The 23,167-nt window shown below is 42.3% G+C and overlaps 1 protein-coding gene across 3 annotated transcripts in view; it reads left to right on the top strand.

The window, feature by feature from the left end:
* The window catches only part of LDB2 (LIM domain binding 2), a 544,323-nt gene that overhangs the window by 212,978 nt on the left and 308,178 nt on the right, over positions 1-23,167 (top strand). For all 3 annotated transcript variants that reach the window (XM_040335211.1, XM_040335210.1, XM_040335208.1), the window contains exon 2: positions 1,844-1,946. In XM_040335211.1, coding sequence (XP_040191145.1) covers positions 1,844-1,946 — 103 coding nt within the window. The remainder of the gene's footprint in view (positions 1-1,843; positions 1,947-23,167) is intronic.

The following is a 23,167-nucleotide window of genomic DNA, read 5'->3' on the forward strand; positions in this document are numbered from 1 at the left end:
TATCGTGACGGAACACGTAGGGCGGAGTTACTTGTCTATGTCATCACACTACCCTGAACTGAAGGCAAACCCCATTTTTCTGCCTGGATGTTTTTCTGACATATGCATGTTTTTTTATCATAATATGTGAGTGTTACTCTCTTTTAATAAATACCAGTTTTTGAGTCTTTCCCCTACATAGTGTTTAATTTATTTACGCCACACTTTTGGGAGTCCGTGGCTTCTACTGTGGATTACACTCCTACCTGTCATGGTGGTCCTGGCCTTCTGGTAAGAGAATATCCAATTTGTTTGGTGCTGGTCGACCCCTGCGGTGGAGGGAGTGTAATTCTTTTAATCTCTGATCCTTCTTGCAAGATCCACTATCTCTTTTTCATCACCATTTATGGGACTGATTGAGCTGTCGAATTTGATTCACGTTTGAACACATTTTTATATGTTATGTTTTGTTTTCACTTTTGTTAGCACAACACACTTATTTACATACTTTTATTTGTGATAAATAGATATATAAACAATACATATTATATATATAGATATATATAGGTTTTAGATAAATATCTATATATATCTATATATATCTATATATCTATATTTGCAGTGTGTACTAAGTGGTGGCTGGTGCTTCATCGGTCGGGGGGCGGCAGGTGGACCTGACCATGTACACCTCCCCCCGTCCCACCAGCATGCTACCACGCACCAGCACACCACCACGCACCCATTCCCAGGGCTTCCCCTTCTGTCTCCTCCTCATATCCTGGCCTCCGTGTCACCCTCCGTCTTCTCCTCCTGGCCAATCGGGTCTTTGGACTCCCGGCCAATAGGGTCTCACGAGCCGCTTCCCCATTGGCCCGGAGGGGAAACAGGAAGACATTATTAATATATAAATATTAATTTGCTAATGTGACACAAGTGGGTGGGCCCAGGGTGCAGTGCTCTGTGCCCCGAGTCCCCTTTTTTTTAAGCCAATTAGAGCCTCAGGCCACTAGATGGATGTTAACAGAATATGATTAGAATTTGTGATGGTGGAGAAAATGCTTGTGACTTTTGTCCAACTATTGTTTTAAAAACAGACACCTTAATGTCAGTGCAAATATTAAAAATATCATGTACAGTACTCAACAGTGTTGTTAAAAGTGCACCAATACAGCTACAATAATCTTACATATTATTTTTTCACTGTGCGCACTCCAGGAAATATTGCTCCTGCATGTAAAGTGACTTTAAAATATTGATTGTAAATTTTGATTCCAAGCTATGCCACCAATTTGTTGGCATTCATTTAGCCACTGGGTTGAATGTCGGGCGGCATTCACCAGTTCAATAGAAATTTGCCTACATTTGGCTTGTGTGCACGGTAGCCGGTCGAAGGGTCAGTCGAAGGGCCATGACTGACAAAATCCTGCCAACCAGAACCAGAGTGGGGGGCCGTTCCCCTGTCAGAACACAAAAGCTCAGCAGGGGAGATCGCTGTACTAACATTGGATTGTTAGTACAGTGGCTCCTACCTGAGCTGTCAGGTTTTTATATTCATTCAACCCACTGGGTTGAGCAAAAGAAATAGTGTGTACAAGGCTTAAGGAAACCACATTTGTTAGTGAATAGCCCACTGTTACAGCTATGAGTATCACACACATGTGTCATGAATCATGTGAGGGTACATTTTGCTTCCTCATTCTTCTTTGCAGGCATTGATTTAATTGTGGACGTGCATATACCTTGGAAACTCAGGTCCAATGCGTGTACAAAGTGTAAAAATATTCAATCATTTTATTTTTCATTTAGCATTGTGCCATGTTTCCAGTTCACTTTCTCAATACAGGTTTGTCTTTTTCCTCCACAGGATAGTGACAATCTTTGGTGGGATGCCTTTACAACAGAATTTTTTGAAGATGATGCAACATTAACACTGTCATTTTGTTTAGAAGATGGACCAAAGAGATACAGTAAGTGATTTAAATGTTTCTTACTCGACATCTAGCACCGGTTGTGGATAGATTTTGGAGAGCTGACTCTACCATCTCGTACTTTTGGAGAGCAGTCCCCCGCTGCCCCTGAAGCCAAAACACCTTGTTAGTCTTTCTGAAACACCCCTTACATTTTTGTAAATATTTTATTATATATTTTCATGTGACAACACTGAGGAAATTACACTTTGCTGCAATGTAAAGTAATGAGTGTACAGCTTGTAGCACCTGTTCACCTGTAAAGCTCTGGTGAACTCCATGCCCAAGAGGGTTAAGGCACTGCTGGAAAAAAATTACATAACACAAACATATTGACACTTTGTGCCCAATTTTTTCACTTAGGGGTGTACTCACTTTTGTTGCCAGCGGTTTAGACAATAATGGCTGTGTGTTGAGGGACAAGGCAGACGCAGGTGCTAGTACAGTATGGTCATGGGTGGGAGGGAGAAGTGCAGGGTAGGCTGCACCCTCTGTGATCACCATCTATTCCTGGGTGCACAAATGAAGATGCACACTGATGATCTTGCTCCAAGTAAGGTCGTGTACACACCAGCAAACATGTACGATAAAACCGGTCCGCCGGACCGTTTTCACCGTACATGTCTGCCCGGGGCTTTCTGTACGATGGCTGTACTAACCATCGTACAGAAAGCTGCGCGTAAACAATACGCGTGGCGTGTCCGCGGTGTCGCCGCATCGATGACGCGGTGTCGCCACGACAATGACGCGGCGATGTGGGCGGGCCTGCCAGTTAAATGCTTCCACGTATGCGTCGAAGTCATAAGTCAGACCAGTTTCAGCAGACATGTTTGGTCGTCTGTACGGGGCCTAAGAGCGTTGAAGCCACCTACAGTGTGTGGAAGCTTTGAAGGAATGGAGGGGATGAGATCAGTGGAGGAAGGGGATGTTCAGTAGTGGGGTATGGGTGGGAGTAGTGCAGAGGTCAGAGCTGAGAAGGGGTAGAAATGAGAATGGGGGGTGCAGAGGTAAGGGCCTGTAAAAGAGACTTGAACCCTGTGCTTTGTACGTAGCGAACCTCTGAACCCATGGACTAAGCTATTTATCTGTCTCGTTCTGCACATAGTGCACCCCTGAACTCTGCATTGTGTACATAATGCACTCCTAAACTCTGCACTCTGTAAGGAGCGCTCTCCTGAACTCTGCACCCTTGAACCCTGCAATCTATAAACAAAGCACTCCTGAACTCTGACATTTGTGTGTAGAGCACCCATGAATCCTGCACTCTGAATGTAGTACACCCCTGAACACTGTACTCCATGTGAAGCACAACCTTGAATCCTGAACTCTGCACTCATTATGTAGTGCACTCCTGAACTCTACACTCTGTACACAGCACACTCCCGATCTCTGCACTATGTATGTAATGCACTCCTGGTATTTAATGCCCCTTTAAGACCCTGCCAAACCCACCATTTAATGTGATTTGGCAGGAAGGAGGGGCATGGTTGAGTTGCTTGAACATATTCTCTGGGGGAAAAGCAAAGAGAGAGAGAGAGAGAGAGAGAGAGAGAGAGAGAGAGAGAGAGAGAGAGAGAGGGGGGACTTTCATGGTAATGTTTGTAGACCAAATACAATTTTTTTTTTCCAAAACTGTTGTGGAGACAGATCATGAAGATATTTTACCAGTTCCAGGTATGCTCTTTCTAGTTTAGATATTCACTGTAAATTCTTAGGCTGTGTTGCACACTGACAATATTTTCAAAGTAAATGTAAAGCATCTGAATTATTCAGCTGAATACTGTTTTAAGGTAACTCGCTAATTTGCACTTAAAAGTAGAGCTCCTGTATAGGACATGACAGTATAGAGTAGGAAGCAAAGAAACTGATTCAAGTTTGTGAGTTTTTAACCTGTTGTTTTATATTTGTGTTTTACTATTTATATAAAATCTTTATTTTACAAATATACATGTAAGGGTGACATTGCTTTTAAGAAACATTATGGGTTTTCTACAGAGCAGAGCGTTACCTGTTTGCTTTCACAATCTCTCTTTCTAATTGAAAGTCTGTACATAGAAGACCGGCAGGGGAAGGGAAATGGAATGAGCTATTTACCTTTCTCTTTCACAGGTGTATGTACATTTCAGTTTAAGCTATATTAGCAAAGCAGCTTAGACTGTAATTGACATGTGACAGGAGCATGTAACTCCACCAGTTCATTTGTAATATTTTAAAAATTCTAATTGAGTTATTTATAAAGCTGTGTACACACAGAGGCAACAAATGCAGGTATTTCCTATATACTATTTTAAACAGAAAGCGATACTATTATTGATAATGCTAAAGCAAACCACCAAGTTACAGGTATTATGCAATCTAAAAACGTTATGCTATGTTTGGAAACTTTCCAGAAACTGGACATTGTTCTGTTGCTGAATGAATGGGAATCTGTAACCAGCTTGGGTATAAGATTACTATAAAAAAAATTGTCTATGACTTAAAGTGATTGTAATAAATAAAACAAATATATATATATAACAAACATGTCTATACTTGCGTGCTCTGTGCAATAGAATTGCACAGAGCGGCCGCGAACCTCCTCTTTTCGTGTCCCCCTCCTGTGTTCTGTCAAAAGAGCCAACTCGTTAAATCTCCAATTACGTCACTTCCAGTGACACTCTAGCATCAGTAATTGCAGATTTAGATGACTTGGCTGTTTTCACAGAACATCGACAGCATATACACTAACAGTAAACTATAAAATTAAAGAACATTGGCCCAGATTCACATAGAACTGCGGTGGCGTAACGTATCGTAGATACGTTACACCGCCGCAAGTTTTCATCGCAAGTGCCTGATTCACCAAGCACTTGCATGAAAACTTACGCCGGCGGCCTCCGGCGTAAGCCAGCGTAATTCAAAGGGGCGTGTGCCATTTAAATTAGGCGCGCTCCCGCGCCGGACCTACTGCGCATGCTCCGTTTTGAAATTCCCGCCGTTTTTTGCGCGAAGTGACGTCATTTTTTCGAACGGCGACATGCGTAGCGTACTTTCGTATTCCCGGACGTCTTACGCAAGAACAAAACATTTTAAAATTTCGACGTGGGAACGACGGCCATACTTTATACAGCACATACGTGAGCTGTGTAAAGTTAGGGCACCTAAAACGACGACTAACTTTGCGACGGGAAACTAGACTAGCAACGACGTAGCGAACACGAAAAACCGTCGTGGATCGCCGTAACTACTAATTTTGCATACCTGACGCTGGTTTACGACGCAAACTCCCCCCAGCGGCGGCAGAGGTATTGCATCCTAAGATCCGACAGTGTAATTCAATTACACCTGTCGGATCTTAGGGCAAACTATGCGCAACTGATTCTATGAATCAGTCGCATAGTTAGGAAGACCCTAAAACAGAGATACGACGGCGTATCAGGAGATACGCCGTCGTATCTCTTTTGTGAATCTGGGCCGTTGTTAGTTCGTCTGCTACTAACCAACAAAATGACCGCCTCCGAGTGGCGACAACTTTTTTACTCCTTAGCCGGTGTGCTTCAATTGACACATTGTCACTGGCTTTGATTGACAGCACTAAGAGCCAATGGCTCCCGATGCACCAGCAAAGCCAGTGAGACCAGGAAGTGAGCGGAAAGAAGAGCTGCAGATGTGTATGGCTCTGGTTTAAATGAGGGCTCAGGTAAGTAAAAAGGGGGGGTGGTGAGGGGGAACCTGACACCCAAACATTTTTTACCTTAATGCAAAGTATGCATTAAGGTAAGAAAATATTTAGGCTTTACAGCCACTTTAAGCTAGTGTTACCTTCCATACTAATTAATGTGGATGGAGGAAGTTCCACTGCAGCCTGTTGCCTGCTGCCTGAATACCTAAACAATGACTGCACCTGAAAGAGTGGCGTCACTGTTCGTCTGATAATATTCCACCCGGCTTAGGCCCCGTACACACGGTCGTTTTGGTCCGATGAGAATGAAGCGAAGTTCATTTTCATCGGACCAAATCGACCGTGTGTATAGGCTATCGGTCTGTTTTCCTTCAGTCCAAAACATGCTTCAAAACCAAACCGATGGAGCGCTGCCCCATCGGACCAAACTGATGGTTAGCACAGAAAAGCATCGGTTCAAAACCCGCACATGCTCAGAATCAAGTCGACGCATGCTTAGAAGCATTGAACTTCGTTTTTTTCAGCATGTCGTGTGTTTTACGTCGCCGCGTTCTGACCCGATCGGATTTTGAACTGATGGTGTGTACACACATCAGACCATCAGGCCACTTCAGCGGTGAACCGATGAAAGCGGTCCGTCAGACCATTCTCATCGGTTTTGTCCGACCGTGTGTACGGGGCCTTAGTCAATTTTTAAATCAACATTGAAGTGCAGACAGGGCCACCTACGGCTCGAATTTTAGCCAGTTCAGAAGGAGTTGTTGGAAGTTTGAGCTGTGTATGGTTAGCTTGATTGCTACACACCATGCCACAGCAGGCAGTAATGGACCAAGGGTTTTTGCTAACAGTAACCCAAAGACAAATGTTTGGTTATAAATTGGATCTCTTCAGAGTCTCCATGAGCTTTTATCTGTGGGTAACTTACTTGTAATAGAAGTATATCACTAGAAAAACAGCTCTTTCCACTGGCTTGTGGGCTAAATTGCTTTTATAAACATGTGGTTTTCATGCAGAATCCAGTCTTCACAGTTCATATAACAGATGGCAGCCAATAACGCAAGTTTCACACTTTGAGGTATTAATTTTACTCATAAAACATTCTAAATAAAATGTACAAGCAGGACTTGTTTGTTATTTAAAAATACATAAATCTACATTCTAATAATTATTTACTGGTTGTAGATAGCACATTTACAGAATGTAACATTTTACAAATAAAAAAAACAAATGCTCATTTATCATCTGACTAGCGTGGTCACACTGACCTTTAGGATGGTGACCAGTTCCCTTTCAAATACTGAATCGGGACCAATTGTGTTGTGAGCCAATTAAGCTGAAAGTGTATTTTTGGATTCTCGGAGGAACACAGCCACACAAACATAGAGAGAACATAGAACTGGAAATTAATACTGTTCTTATCACAGTACAGCTAAAATATAAGCCACTCAGGTATGCTCATGTAGCCTCCTAAAAAGTAGAGGCATTCAGAAATTATTGGAATATATATATATATAGGGGTAGATTCACATAGACTTACGACGGGCATATCAGTAGATACGCCGTCGTAAGTCCGAATCCCCGCCGTCGCAACTTTAAGCGTATGCTCAAACTGAGATACGCTTAAATGTTGCTAAGATACGACCGGCGTAAGTCTCCTATGCCGTCGTATCTTAACTGCATATTTACGCTGGCCGCTAGGGGCGTGTACGCTGATTTATGCCTAGAATATGAAAATCAGCTAGATACGCCGATTCACGAATGTACGCCCGGCCGTCGCAGTAAAGATACGCCGTTTACGTAAGGGTTTTTCAGGCATAAAGTTATTCCACCAAATACATGGCGCAGCCAATGTTAAGTATGGCCTTGGTTCCGGCGTCGAAATTTGAAAATTTTACGTCGTTTGCGTAACTCTTCCGTGAATGGGGCTGGCCGTAATTTACGTTCACGCCGAAAGCATGACAATTTGCCGACGTCATTTGGAGCATATCGCACTGGGATACGTCCATGGACGGCGCATGCGCCGTTCATTAAAAACGTTAAATACGTGGGGTCATCAGATTTTACATAGAACACGCCCCCAACCAGCCTATTTTGAATTAGGCGGGCTTACGCCAGCCCAGTTAGACTGCGCCGCCGTTAGTTTCAGCGCAAGTTCTTTGTGAATACAGGACTTGCTTCTCAAACTAACGGTGGCGTAGTGTATCTGAGATACGCTACGCCCGCCTAATTCTACCTGAATATAGCCCATAGTATACATCTAAAGTCTGCACCAGAAGTAATGCAAAAGTGGGCATAACTTTTTTATTAATGACATAGGTCATTTCAATTTCACACATTGGTAGAATCAGGTCGGTGCAACACACAAATCCCCCCCCCCCCCCAGGTCTGCACTTCCCCCATATAGTCCCCCCACACTCAGCCCCTCCGCGACTTCCTCGGCTTCTCCTCCTGGCCAGCCCGATCCGCCTCCTCTTCTGATTGACCAGGAGGAGAAGCCGGAAGACAATAGCGAATATTGATTCGCTAGTGTCACAAGTGGGTGGGTTCGGGGTGCAATGCTCTGCACCCCGAGCCCAACCTTTTTCAAGCCAGTTAGAGCCTCAGGCTCTAATCATGTGTCTTGAAAAAAAACTCATAGAAACCTATGACTCTGGTGCCCTGCATACACCCCTGAATACAACCTGGGGGTGGGGGGGCGGCACCCCTGTGCCATCATTGCGTTCTTGAATAAGGAGGGGGGCGAGCTGTCTGACATCCACAGGTGGCTACAAAATGTTTATGGAGGTGACAACATTGACAAGAGCAAAGTCTGGTGTAATGGTGTAATCTCTGTAAAAAATGATGTAACCTTCTGTGGATGTTGGACAGCCTGTACCCAGGGGCGGACTGCCCATTGAGGCACTCGGGCACTGCCCGGGGGCCCCATACCACTAGGGGGCCCCATCAGGGTTGCCAGGCTCAGTAAAAACAGGTACAGTTTGTAAAAATCTGTGTTTTTTTTACATCTGTCCCTGATATGTCCAAAACCGACATACTTTTGATGTGAAAAGTTAAAAAGAAGAAGTACGGCGCAAAAACCTGCAAACGAATGTGAGACCCTAATGTTTAAACACAAGGTATGAAATAAATAAATGAATACACAAAATACATAAAAATGGCCTGAATACAGGCAACAAAAAACCCGTAATAAAATGTTAAGCCAATCCCCGACGACGTCATCTTGTGACGAAATGCGTAGGTGTGGCCTGCGTCCCGACGCTATCACATCTCCTACACAGTAAGCAGAGGCAGCGGGAGGACACAAGAAGACGCCGAGATTACTCGCACATACAAGTGGATGTCCATTTCAATGCGCACAATGCCGACATTTCTGTAAGTGCATTACTTTTTAATAAATCACCCTGTTTTAGCAATTTTACACTTTGGGGATCTTTTATTTTCTCTCCCTTCTGAGACATATGTGAAAACTATATCCAGGACTCAGGAACCGCATCCCCCCATGTCTTGCTGGGAGACTTTAAACAAATCTTGTGTCCATACTGACCGCTGTTGTGGTCATTTGTTCTGGTAAGAAGACTACAACACTGTCACTTGGGTGTTCTATCTGGTGGACAGATCACATGGATTTCTTTTGATGTCACATTTTGAGTTTACCATTAGTGATTCACCGATTTACACTGGAAAATTCATTCTTTGGACTTATAATATATTCACTGTTCCCTCACTTGATATGTTTGGACTTTGTTATCACTAAGATCCTTTTAGATTCATATTACAGGTTTTTTGTTGCCTTTTTTCAGGCCATTTTTTATGTATCTTGTGTATTCATTTATTTATTTCATACCTTGTGTTTAAACATTAGTGTCTCACATTCGTTTACAGGTTTTTGCGCTGTACCTCTTCTTTTTAACTTCTCTATAAATTTGTATCTATAATTTTTGGTACTTGGCAGCACTTACGAATTTTTTCAGCGCAGTGTTTTTTCTTATAGAAATTTATTTTCTTTGAAAAAGGTTTTTTATTTTTATGTGAAAATCCCGAGATTTTAGATGCCCCGCCTCTGTACTGCTTCCTGGCTTGGTGGCCATCTGTAAGCCCGGGGGCCCCATAATCCTCTATTGCCCGGGGGCCCCATGAGTTGTCAGTCCGCCCCTGCCTGTACCCCTCCTTCTTCAAGAACTCAATGATGACACATTGCTTCTGTATGTAATCCATTATTTACCTGCAATGAAAAAGAAGAAGAGTTACTCTACCAACATGTGAACTTTGAACGACCTATGTACGTTAATAAAAATGTTATGCACGCGTTTGTATTACTTCTGGTATAGACCTTACATTTATGTATGTATCTATAAATATACAGCAAGGGAAAAAGCATTTGATCCCCTGCTGATTTTGTACGTTTGCCCACTGACAAAGAAATGATCAGTCTACAATTTTAATGGTAGGTTTTTTTTAACAGTGAGAGACAGAATAACAAGAAAAATATCCAGAAAAAGGCATTTCAAAAAAGTTTTAAATTGATTTGCATTTTAATGAGTATAAAAGGTAATTTGCAACTTTGCAAAACACGACTTAGTACTTGGTGGCAAAACCCTTGTTGGTAGTCACAGAGGTCAGATGTTTCTTGTAGTTGTACACATCTCAGGAGGGATTTTGTCCTACTCCGATTTGCAAATCCTCTCCAAATCATTAAAGGGGAGGTTCACCCTAAAAACGACTTTCTCTTATTATATTTGCCCCCCACATTACAATACAATTATGCCTATTAGTTTTTTTTTGATGCTGTACATACCTTGATACAGCATATTCACCCGTGGCTTCCGGGTTGCAAGTCCCGCGGGAGTGGGCGTTCCTAACATGCTGGTGATTGACGTTTTGACAAAAAACGAGCTCCTCCCCGTCGCGTAAGCTGCATCACGATTGGTGAAAGGAGCCGAACGGCGATGCGCAGGCGCAGTATAGCGCCGACTCGCCGTTCGGCTCCTTTCGCCAATCGTGACGCGGCTCACGCGACGGGGGGAGCTCGTTTTTTGTCAAAGCGTCAATCACCAGCATGTTAGGAACGCCCACTCCCGCGGGACTTGCAACCCGGAAGCCACGGGTGAATATGCTGTATCAAGGTATGTACAGCATAAAAAAAAAACTAATAGGCATAATCATATTGTAATGTGGGGGGCCAGTGTAATAAGAGAAAGTGGTTTTTAGGGTGAACCTCCCCTTTAAGGTTTTGAGGATGACGTTTGGTAACTCGAGGTCATAGGCAGCATTCCTCCTTCTCCAAACTCGGCTAGTAGAGTTGATGCCAAAGAGCTATATTTTGGTCTCCTCTGACCATAACACTTTCACCCAGTTCTCTTCTGAATCATTCAGATGTTCATTAGCGAGCTTCAGACGGGCCTGTACATGTGCTTTCTTGAGCAGGGGGACCTTGCAGGCGCTGCAGGATTTCACTCCTTCACGGCGTAGTGTGTTACCAATTGTTTTCTTGGTGACCATATACAAGCTACCTTAAGATCATTAACAAGATTCTCCCGTGTAGTTCTGGGCTGATTCCTCACCATTCTTATGACCTTTAGAACTCCACAGGGTGAGATCTTGCATGGAGCCCCAGCCCGAGAGAGATTGACAGTTATTTTGTGTTTCTTCCATTTGCAAATAATCGCACCAACTGTTGTCACCCTCTCACCAAGCTGCTTGGCGATGATCTTGTAGCCCATTCCAGCCTTGTGTAGGTCTACAATCTTGTCCCTGACATCCATGGACAGCTCGTTGGTCTTGACTATGATTGAGAGATTGAAATCTGATTGATTGAACGATTGATTCTGTGGACTGGTGTCTTTTACACAGGTAACAAGCTGAGATTAGGAGCACTCCCCTTAAGAGAGTGCTCCTAATCTCAGCTTGCTACCTGTATAGAAAACACCTAGGAGCCAGAAATCTTGCTGATTGATAGCATATCAAATGCTTATTTCACTCATTAAAATGCAAATTAATTTATAACTTTTTTTAAATGCTTTTTCTCTGGATATTTTTGTTGTTCTGTCTCTCACTGTTAAAATAAACCTACCAATAAAATGATAGACTGATCATTTATTTGTCAGTGGGCAAACATACAAAATCAGCAAGGGATTAAATACTTTTTCCCTCATTGTATGTGTATATATATATATATATATATATATATATATATATATATATATATATATATATATATATATATATATATATATATATATAGTAGTAACATAAATAATCCAATAAAAATGCTCAGTAATTCCAATGGATCTTCACCACCATCCAACACCTTGGAAAGTGATCTTGCAATTTAACACCACCACCAAAGGCTGAAAAGGGGCTTGCTTAACAGATCAAATGGAACTCTCATTACAAAAGGTCAGATGAGATTGGGCTCCAAACCCAGCCAGGGCCTTTTGAATCCAGTAAGTCTTCTAGACAAGGGACATTGATCCTGCTCATAGGGCGAGCATAACGGTTCCCCAAAATAAAGAAGACTTTGCATAGTGTAAAATCCTCAGAGCTTTTATGAACGTAGAAATTGCACTTACAAGATGTCATGTAAGAACGCCTTAATGCTTATATGTAGGCCGGCACACAAAGGAAAAAAAAAAAACATCTTTCCAGGTCACGAGTGTAACGGTGTCGTCACATACGGCACAGAGACTCTCTGTGTGACTGGCAGGTGCTAGTATTAACCACTTAAGACCCGGACCAATATGCAGGTAAAGGACCAGACCCCTTTTTGCGATTCGACACTGCGTCGCTTTAACTGACAATTGCCGGTCGTGCGAACGTGGCTCCCAAATAAAATTTGCGTCCTTTTTTCCCACAAATAGAGCTTTCTTTTGGTGGTATTTAATCACCTCTGCGGTTTTTATTTTTTGCGCTATAAACAAAAATAGAGCGACATTTTTGAAAAAAATGCAATATTTTTTATGGCATTTTTATTAATATTTTTTTTTTACTACTAATAGCAGCGATCAGTGATTTTTTTTGTGACTGCAACATTATGGCGGACACATCGGACAATTTTGACACATTTTTGGGACCATTGTCAGTTTCATAGCAAAAAGTGCTATAAAAATGCATTGATTATTGTGAAAATGACAATTGCAGTTTAGGAGTTACCACTAGGGGGCACTGTAGGGGTTAAGTGTGACCTCATGTGTGTTTCTAACTGTAGAGAGGCGGGGCTGAACTTGTGACATCACTGATCGTCTTTCCCTATATCAGGGAACAGACGATCAGGGACCACGACTGTGGAACGCTCTCCCAACCACCATCCGTTTGGAGGGGGACCACTTGGCCTTCAGGAGAAAGATTAAAACCCATCTCTTCTGAGGTCAAGGAGTTTCACCCACGAAAGGGTTACAGCGCCCAGAGGCGATTCAGTTTGCATGTGCTGCGCTATATAAGTTTTTCACTCACTCACTCACTCACACTGCTACTGTGAAGAACGGGGAAGGTGTCTTTACACACACCTCTCCTCGTTCTTCAGCTCCTGTGACCGATCGCGCCCGCGTCTTGTCTGACTATAGGAATCCCCCTGATGAATCACGTGACCCTGTGACATAATGCATAGGGGAGGGGCAGATTTGGTTGACAAGACGCTTTTGTATCATCCAAGGAGAGGCACAATGCTGCAGCATTGTGGATTTTATTTCATATACGCTGTAAACAGTTGGTGCCAGGGCCGGATTCCTGACAAGGCCACCGAGGCCAGGCCTCGGGACGGCAGTGGGTGCAGGGGCGGCGCCGGGCAGAGACTGCTGTGTCACGGAGCTCACTCTGAAAAGTTTGGGCGCGCTGTGATAAAAGTCCCACCCTCCACCTAGACCAGCTCGTGTGATAGAGGCAGTGTTCTGTCTATCACACAAGCTGGTCTAGGAGGACAGCGGGACTTTTATCACAGCGCGCCCAAACTTTTCACTGTGAGCTCTGTGACACAGCAGGAGCAGGAGATGCCCGATGTGCGTAATGCACACACAGACTGGTGAGGCTACATTGTTTGGCACAGTAAGGCTGCAATGATGGTGAGGGAGGCTGCAATGATGGTGAGGGGGTCTGTAATGATAGTGAGGAGGGCTGTAATGATGGTCAGGGGGGCTGTAATGATGGTCAGGGGGACTGCAATGAGGGCACAATAAGGCAGCAATGATGGTGAGTGAGGCTGCAATGAGGGAACAGTAAGGCGGCAGTGATGGTGAGGCTGCAATGAGGACACGGTAAGGCTGCAATGATGGTGAGGAGGCAATGATGGGTACGGGTTGGGGGACTTTCAGTTTTTTTCTGGGCGGGGGGCTGCATTGAAGGACCCAGCCTTGGGGCGCAAAGGGAGTATATCCGGGCCTGGTTGGTGCACTGAAGCACCCATTGAATGTGAGTCTAATGCACATATTTTAATAAATGATATTATGTTTAAAATCATATAAGCACTATATGGAGCTCTCTTTTTTTCCACATATATCGAGTCATAATGGAGGAACATTGACAGAGCAGAAAGGAGGAAAACATGACCTGTTGGTCCAGAGTGACTAAAAGCTAATTTTGACCAAACTTAATTGTAAGGTCACACATCTTAGGCCTCTTTCACACGGAGCAGACCGTTTTTGTGTCCGCTCCGTGTGTGTCCGTCGGCTCAGCGGGGATCATCCGTAATCCCCGCCGAGCTGTGGGCGGACAGGGCGGTCCCCGCACACTGTGCAGAGACTGCCCTGTCTTTCCTTCGCTCTCCCCTATGGTGAATCGGATGAAGATGGACCGTCTGTCCGTCTTCATCCGATCCGTTCCGCCGGACGGAAGAAAAATAGGGTTTTCTTCCGTCCGAAAAACCGGATCCCGACGGACGCGGATGGTTGCGTACGTTAGCGGATGCTCCATCCACTAACGGACACAATCCCATAGGGAAGCATTACAAGTCCGTAAACGGACTTGTAATAAACGGACGAACGGTCCGCTAATGTGAAAGGGGCCTTAAGGTGAGCACATTTCTAATGGTGGAGCACTGTGGTGAATTCATATGAGACATTGCAAGACCCTGACAATCACAGGCATGACTCCTAGAGGCAGAGGCATGATGGGATTTGCAGTTTCACCACATCTGGAGTGCCAATATTGCCTACCCCTGATCTAGTTGGTGGCTTTGGGCAAGTTGCTCAAGTTTTCAATAAAAACATATTGATACATCAGGCCCTTTGTGATTCACTTATTTCTTCATTATGTTGTATTCTGGTCTCTCACACCTTTTCCAACCTTTAGTTGAGTGATTATGCGTGATCTTTACACATAAGGGCTCCCTCTATGTACAGTAACGGCTGCAAAAGACCTTTTTTTGTTAATTTGTTCATTTAAAATTGCCCTTTTAATAGTTTACTACATAAGCAAATTAAGATTACCATAAGCAGCATACATTTTTTTTTTCTTCATACAAACCAATCTGAGATGAACGTTACAATATGGTGGTTGTACAATGAAAATATATGAAAAAAAAACCTATGTTCTATATGCTATAAAACTGTATAAAGTCCAGTGGATTTATGCAGTATAGCATTGGTTTTTTGAAATGTATGCATTTTATAGCAGTAAATAGTGCACACTGGGACCTGCTGGGCCTTCAGCCAATATTAGAAATTATTCACATGTGTGCTATTTTCCACTATGCATGTAACCAGTGTAGTAAATGTGACTATTATGTGTAGTTATGTGGAATACATTGTTTCTTTCTATGAAGAGCCATTGTTCTTATTCCTAATGAATGCTGTAACCGATTTAGAACCCAACAACAGTTGAAAAGAAAAAAATAGTATTTTTGGCATTGCTTATTAATATGGCTGATTCTACAACAGGAAAGCTAAGGTTTAACAAACTGCTTGCCCGTGACCCAACCAGTAGTCTGTTCATGTCTTCATAATCGAGGGGGGGGGGGGGTGTTATAAAGTACATCTATGCTCATCACTATTGTTGTGATGGATAAAGAAAGTGTAACCAAATGGCTAAAAATGCTTAGCTAAGTCTGAACTCAGATATCACATGACCAAATGCCTAGGCTTTTGGCCACATGATCGATAGAGCCACATTTACCTCAATAAAGATAAATATTTCACCCCATCTGTCATTGTTTGTATCTATTACAGCTGGTCTGTTAACATATTTTTTTTTTATTATTAAAAGGAACCTATAAAAATTTTAGGTCAGGTTTACTTTAAATTTTTTCAAGTTAATATTTTCATTTTTTTTAACCACTTAACCTCCCTGGCGGTATGATTCTGTCTGGAATTACGTACCAAAAGCGGTACAATTATTTTGCAAGGAAATTGGCGTTTTATACTGTAGGCCTGTAATTTTTAGAAATAACTCACTTAAATCTGACCAAGCAAGAGTCTTGTAGGCATCCCGGGTATGATTTTTTTTTTAAAACAAAATTATAAATTATAATATAATAAATAATTATAAATAATTATAACAAATAATAATATAATTATAATAAAAATTATTCAATAATGTAATCAACTCAAAATCACTGAAATTTGCAGTTGCAGAATTGTCGCTGTCATTATTTTTTTTTTTTTATGACGAATTTCCCCGCAAATCGCTATCGCACAATTCTGCAAGTGATTATAATTTATTATCGCTGTTTTCTAGCTGATCTAAAACCATTTTTGACATAAAGGGACACTTTTGGACAATCTACAGTTTTTAGGCAGAAATTAAATTTTTTATTACATAAAAGTACATGCAGGGCACTGGGCAGACCACTAGGGACAAGGGGGGTGTGTATTTTTTACATACAGTACTGTAATCTATAAGATTACAGTATACTGTATGTAAAGTGTTTGTTTACTTTTTTGAATTTGGCGCCGTTCTCCGTCCCCGTGCGTCGTAACGTCGCAGGGAACGGAGATCGGCGGCACACGGGGACTGTGAATCGAGCGAGGAGGTCCCGCTCGCTCACACAGCGGGGAGGCATCGCTGGATCCAGGGACAAGGTAAGTAAACCAAGCCTGTGGATCCAGCGAAAGGTAAGCCCGTCCAGCCCGAGCGTGACTCAGGGTTACCGATCCTAACATGAAAAACCAACCCCGAGTCAAGCTCGGGTTTACCGTCAGGGGGGTTAAGACCCGGACCATTATGCAAGTAAAGACCTGGCCAGTTTTTGCGATTCGACACTGCGTCGCTTTAACTGGAAATTGTGCGATGTGGCTCCCAAACAAAATTGGCGTCCTTTTTTTCCCACAAATAGAGCTTTCTTTTGGTGGTATTTGATCACCTCTGCAGTTTTTATTTTTTGCGCTATAAACAAAAATATAGCATCAATTTTTTATTTATTTTTTACTTTTTGCTATAATAAATATCCCGCGAACGGGTCACAGGAGCTGAAGAACGGTGAGAGGTGAGTGTAAACACACCTTCCCCGTTCTCCTCTGTGGCTTGTCACTGATCGTCTGTTCCCTGTTATAGGGAACGACGATCAGTGACATCACACGTCCAGCCACACCCCCTACAGTAAGAATCACTCCCTTAGGGCACACTTAACCCCTTAGCGCTTCCTAGTGGTTAACCCCTTCACTGTCATTGTCATTTTCACAGTAATCAGTGCATTTTTATAGCACGTTTCACTGTGAAAATGACAATGGTCCCAAAAATGTGTCAAAAGTGTCCGATGTCTCCGCCAAAATGTCACAGTCACGAGAAAAATCGCTGATCGCCGCCATTAGTAGTAAAAAAAAAATGCCAGTTCAGCTCCGGATGGTTTTACCCCCTTCCTGACCAGAGCACTTTTTGTGGTTCGGCACTGTGTCGCTTTAACTGACAATTGTGCGGTCGTTCGACGCTGTACCCAAACAAAATTTGCGTTCTTTTTTTCCCACAAATAGAGCTTTCTTTTGGTGGCATTTGATCACCTCTGCGGTTTTTATTTTTTGTGCTATAAACAAAAAAAGAGCGAAAATTTTAAAAAGAAAATAATATTTTTAACTTTTTGCTATAATAAATATCCCCAAAAGTTGGATTTTTTTTTTTTCGTCAGTTTAGGCCAATATACATTCCTCTACATATTTTTGGTAAAATACATACATTGATTGGTTTGCGAAAAAGTTATAGCGTCTCCAAACTATGGAAAAGATTTTTGGCATTTTTATGGCATTTTATGGCACTAGTAAAAAATCAGATCAGTGCTATAAAAATACACTGATTACTGTCTAAATGTCACTGTCAGGGAAGGGGTTAACACTAGGGGCCGATCAAGGGGTTACATGTGTGTGCCCTCTGCATGTTCTAACTGTGTGGGGTTGTGAGTGACTAGGAAAGAAGCCATATTGTCTTTCCTACTTCGTAGGAAGAAACAATATGGCTCCTCTCCTCTGACAGCACAGGGATTTGTGTGTTTATACACACAAATCTCTGTGCTGGCGCTCATGGCCAAAAACAGGTAGGACGTACCCGTACCTATTTAGAGATATTAAAGGGGTGGTTCCACCTAAAACTCATTTCTAGCAATATATTCGTAAGACCCGTTAAGCCAGCCTACCCGCAGTGTCTTTTTTTTTTTCCCCGTACATACCGAGATCTCGGGGGTCTCGTCCCTAGGCGGTGGGCGTTCCTATTTGATTGACGTTCCTCGGACGGGCGCATACGTGACGTCACGACTTTCCGAAAGAAGCCGAACGTCGCCGCGCAGGTGCCGTATAGAGCCGACTCTATACGGCGCCTGCGCGGCGACGTTCGGCTTCTTTCGGAAAGTCGTGACGTCACGTATGCGCCCGTCTGAGGAACGTCAATCAAATAGGAACGCCCACCGCCTAGGGACGAGACCCCCGAGATCTCGGTATGTACGGGGAAAAAAAAAAAGAAGCCAGCCTACCCGCAGTGTAACGGGTCTTACGAATATATTGCTAGAAATGAGTTTTAGGTGGAACCACCCCTTTAATTTTACCTACAGGTAAGCCTTATTATAGGCTTATCTGTAGGTAAAAGTCGCAAAGCGGGCTATACTACACACTTAATAGTTCCTTTACTACCACCTTTATAGCCCTAGCCAGTTATTTACTAACCCAAGTTCTGAAATCCTATGTGTTCCAAGACATATAGATTCTCAGAAGGACAATACAAAGCTAAAAGGGATAGGGTTTTTAATTTCTCATCTTCACTTATAATCACAGACTGGGCCATGCTGGATTTCTCAACCGCAGTATAGCCTGCAGAGAAGTCCAGGGCATGACGTGTTATCTGCTAGAAATGTCTAGATCAGAAAATATGCTAGAATTTCACATCCTTTGGTGGGTAATACTGTTGACATACTTGTTTACCTTTTAAACATAATTGTGTATGTCCTAGTGATGGACCAAACATACCTGGGTTCACTTCAAGTAGGTTCAATTAGCATTGCTAAAGTTTGGGTACTGAATCTGGACCCCATTGAAGAGCCAAATGTGAAACAATAGTAAGTCATTTTATAAGCTAGGCAAGGAATTGTCAAACAAATTGCACTGGAGGCTGGCCATTAACCACTTCAGCCCCGGAAGATTTTACTCCCTTCCTGACCAGATCACTTTTTGTGATTCTGCACTGTGTCGCTTTAACTGACAATTACACGGTCGTTCAATGCTATACCCAAACAAAAAGTGCATCCTTTTTTCCCACAAATAGAGCTATTTTTTGGTGGTAGTTGATAACCTCTGTTTCTTTTTTTTTTTTTTTTTTTTGCGCTATAAACAAAGTGTGCCAATTTTGAAAAAATAACAATATTTTTTACTTTTTTCTATAATAAATATCCCTATTTTTTTTTTTTTAAAACAAATGTCTTCATCAGTTTAGGCCAATATATATTCTTCTTCATATTTTTGGTATAAAAAATTGCAATAAGTGTATATTGTTTGGTTTTCACATGGAAAAGATTTTTTTTTTTTACTAGCAATTGTGATGATCTGATTTTTAGCGGTACTACCACATTGCGACGGACAGATTGAACACTTCTGACACATTTTTGGGACCATTGACATTTATACAGCGATCAGTGCTATAAATATGCACTGATTACTGTGTAAATGTCACTGGCAGGGAAGGGGTTAACACCAGGGGTGATCAAGGGGTTAACTGTGTGTTCTCGTCAGTGTGTTCTAACTGTATGGGAGTAGGACTGACTAGGAGAGGAGACAGATCCTTGTTCCTACTTAGTAGGAACACATGATCTGTCTTCTCTCCTCTGACAGGACAGCGATTTGTGTGTTTACACACACAAATCCCTGTGCTGGCTCTTGTGCACGCAATCACGCATGGCCGGCCACGCGTGTGCGCCCTCTGGCAGCTCTTAAAGGGACGAGATGTACGAGATATGTGCAAGATTTCACCCAGGAGAGCCATTGTGCCGCAGTAAATCTGCGTGAGCCGGTCTGGGACCGGTTAAAGATGATATGTACTAAAGTAAAAATTATTTTTAAATGTCAGTTTGGTCTGAAGCACACTCGCCATCCCCCCATCCCTGACCATGCCCCCTGTCGTGATGACCTGGTAAGGATTGAGGGAAGAACCCCACACATTTTTTTTTCCAGAATGGTGCCAGTTACAGTTCATCACTAGTTTTTAAGGACTCAATGGTGTCTGCACCCGCCAACATCCTTAACTACTACTGACATCAGTAAGCTGTTATATATAATAGAGGAGGTTCTTTTATTTTTATTTTTTTCTTAAAACCACTTCAGACTCCACCAACCAACGGGACTTGCTCACATTTTATTTGCTTGTAACGTCTCTGCTAAGGTTTCGTATCATTCGTGGGTTTTTTTTTTTTCTTTTGAATATTTTGTTTCATGTTTCCCTTTTTTTTTTTTTATTAACTTAGTTTTCATGAAGGGCGTCTTGTCATTTACACTTATCGCTTACATTTTAGAACTTACATATATATGAAAGACATCAATCCTAACATTCAGCCAGTGGGTTGAATTAAAAAAAAAAAAGTAACCAATTCTCCCATCCACACAGTCGCTGCACTATTGTATCCTGACAGTGGAAAGACTCCCCCTCAGTCAGAATACACAGCCATTGGCTGCAGCCGCTGATCGAGCAGCTTTTATCCAACAGGGTGGTTGAACAGAAGTCAATTTCTGTTCAACTGCAGTGACACTACATGGATCAAAATTAAGCCTGGCCCTAAGGCCTCCTTTAGTCTTCCTTGTTGTCTCACAAAACATTAAAAAAAAAAAACAGTAATCTGATTAGGAGATGAGGATACATACGTGGGTAACATTTCACAAATGGGTGGTCTGATCCTGAAAGATGCTATCCTAGCAAAATTCAATTAAAGATTTTTTTAATGGCTAAACTGGGGTTTGAAAAATATGAAGATTTGTATCTGCATACATAAACATACTTTTTCACTTGAGTTTATTAGAGGTTAATTGTATCACAGCCATGACCATAAAAGATAAAAATAGTAGCATGCAATGAATATAAAATACCAGTGCCAAATGAAAAGAGAGCCTTCACCAAGCAGTGATTGCATCGAAAACAGAGTTACACAATAACCTATTATAAAAGTAAATAGTCAGCCATTTCTATAAAAGAAAATCTCAATGCCAGGTCCCATTTAAAAATGTTTTCATTTATATGTGAGCATGTATACCACTTCACCATTTTTCTTTGCCTATTGTTTTTTACTCTGAAAAGGGTAAAAGATATCTGATGACAGACTGCAATTTTGCTGCTCCCTTAGTGTAAATACGTAAAGTTGTTAACCATACCTCCCAAAAGTCCTTTTTATGGAAAAGTAACAAAATCCAGGTCCGTCATGATGTGAAATTATGGTCCGTTTGGAGCAGAGTTGCACTAATCCGGGCTGGCCTAATTAAACACACACAGCCCCCCAGACACTATTTAGACAACTGTGTCTCCGGTCTAAATATATTATTTGTGCCCTACCATCCACTGAAAAATATTCATATAGTTTTTACTTGACATAATTTCAATTTAATTGCAGTGAACATTTCCCATGTGTTCACTGGAATCTACTTAAAGTTATTTACTACAGACTTGGAATATATATTTCCCAGCATGACCAACACATTTTTTATGTAATTCTGTAGTCTTAAAATTCACAAGAAACCAACACACACATAAGTGAACCAGTATTGTAAGGTGCTGGTGTGTGCCTCCTGTACCTATATTGCCTATGTAATGAACTTTCTGAAATCTAGAACAAAGGTCCACCATTGCATCCAATGTAGCATTTTCCAAATATAATCCATACATATGCACTAAATAATGGCCCTGTAATCAATTTTTTCATGAAATAATTTCTTCCTTCTTGTAAAGTCCTCCATGAACTCCCAAAACGTCTTTGTCGCCTTCACTTTCATTTTCGGGGGGGAATGAGCATTGCATGTTAGTTTCTCTTTGCACATTACAGACCCCATAGTCTGCCCTGGGAGCAAGCAAGAGAGGTTGGCTAGATTCCTACATACAGTGGGACCATTGACAATGATACTCTCTAACAGGAAGCAAAAATCAAATAAATTGGAGATTTGGAGAGCAAGAGCACTGAAATCTTACTTAAAGCGGAGCTCCACTGATAAAAATAAATATTAAAAGCCAGCAGCTACAAATACTGCAGCTGCTAACTTTTAATATTAGGACACTTACCTGTCCTGGAGTCCAGCGCCGTCTGCAGCAGAGGACGAGTCATTGCTCGTCACTGCCCCCCCCCGCCATCCTCGGTGAGGGAACCAGGAAGTGAAGCATTCCACCTTCACTGCACAGTTCCCTACGGCGCATGCGCGAGTCCCGCTGTGTACTGGGAGCCGAGTGTTCCCAGAACACAACGGGGGGGGGGGGGGGGGCGGGAGTTGACGTCATGCCCGCAGTCTGCCTGAGACTGTGCGGCCGGAAGTGGGTGCAAATGCCTGTCTTTAGACAAGTAGAGTCCAGGAAAGTCCACAGAATAGGTGGGTATCATCAGCACTTTTGCCTGTTGTATGAACCCCCGCAGCACTGAAAGATCACTACTGCGGGGGTATCTCGGGTGGGGGGGGGCAGGGGACTGAAGATTTCAACCTAACACGGTAGCCACCAGCACAAGGGACTCTTTTCATTCATTGTGAGTACCATCCTTGGTGCTGATTTTAAAAAAATCGACAAAATCTACAAACATAAGCTTTAAATCACCACAAATCATCAGCGAGAAAGCCTTGACACTTTTCTCAATACAACGCTTAGTCAGAAGGCATATGACTAAGTGTTCTAATGCAAATTGCATCAAGGCTGAAAACCCCCTGGTGCTCTACTCCATTCCTGGACTCTACTTGTGCATGCTGTTCTATACCCTGTTAAACATCTTAAAGGTGACAAAATAAGAGATTTTTCGTAAGGCAGTTTGCTGCAGGGAAATGAGACATATGTTAAATATGTACAAAATGGATTGTACATGCACAGGCATTAAAGAGTGCTGCTCTATTGAGAAAGAACCCTGTAAATTTGATACATTGAAAGATATAGCATTTCATTTAGCAGCTGATTGTAACTAAATTTCCCTCCTGTATTAACATACTTC

The sequence above is a fragment of the Rana temporaria genome, chromosome 1, assembly GCF_905171775.1.
Source record: "Rana temporaria chromosome 1, aRanTem1.1, whole genome shotgun sequence".
Taxonomy (NCBI): domain Eukaryota; kingdom Metazoa; phylum Chordata; class Amphibia; order Anura; family Ranidae; genus Rana; species Rana temporaria.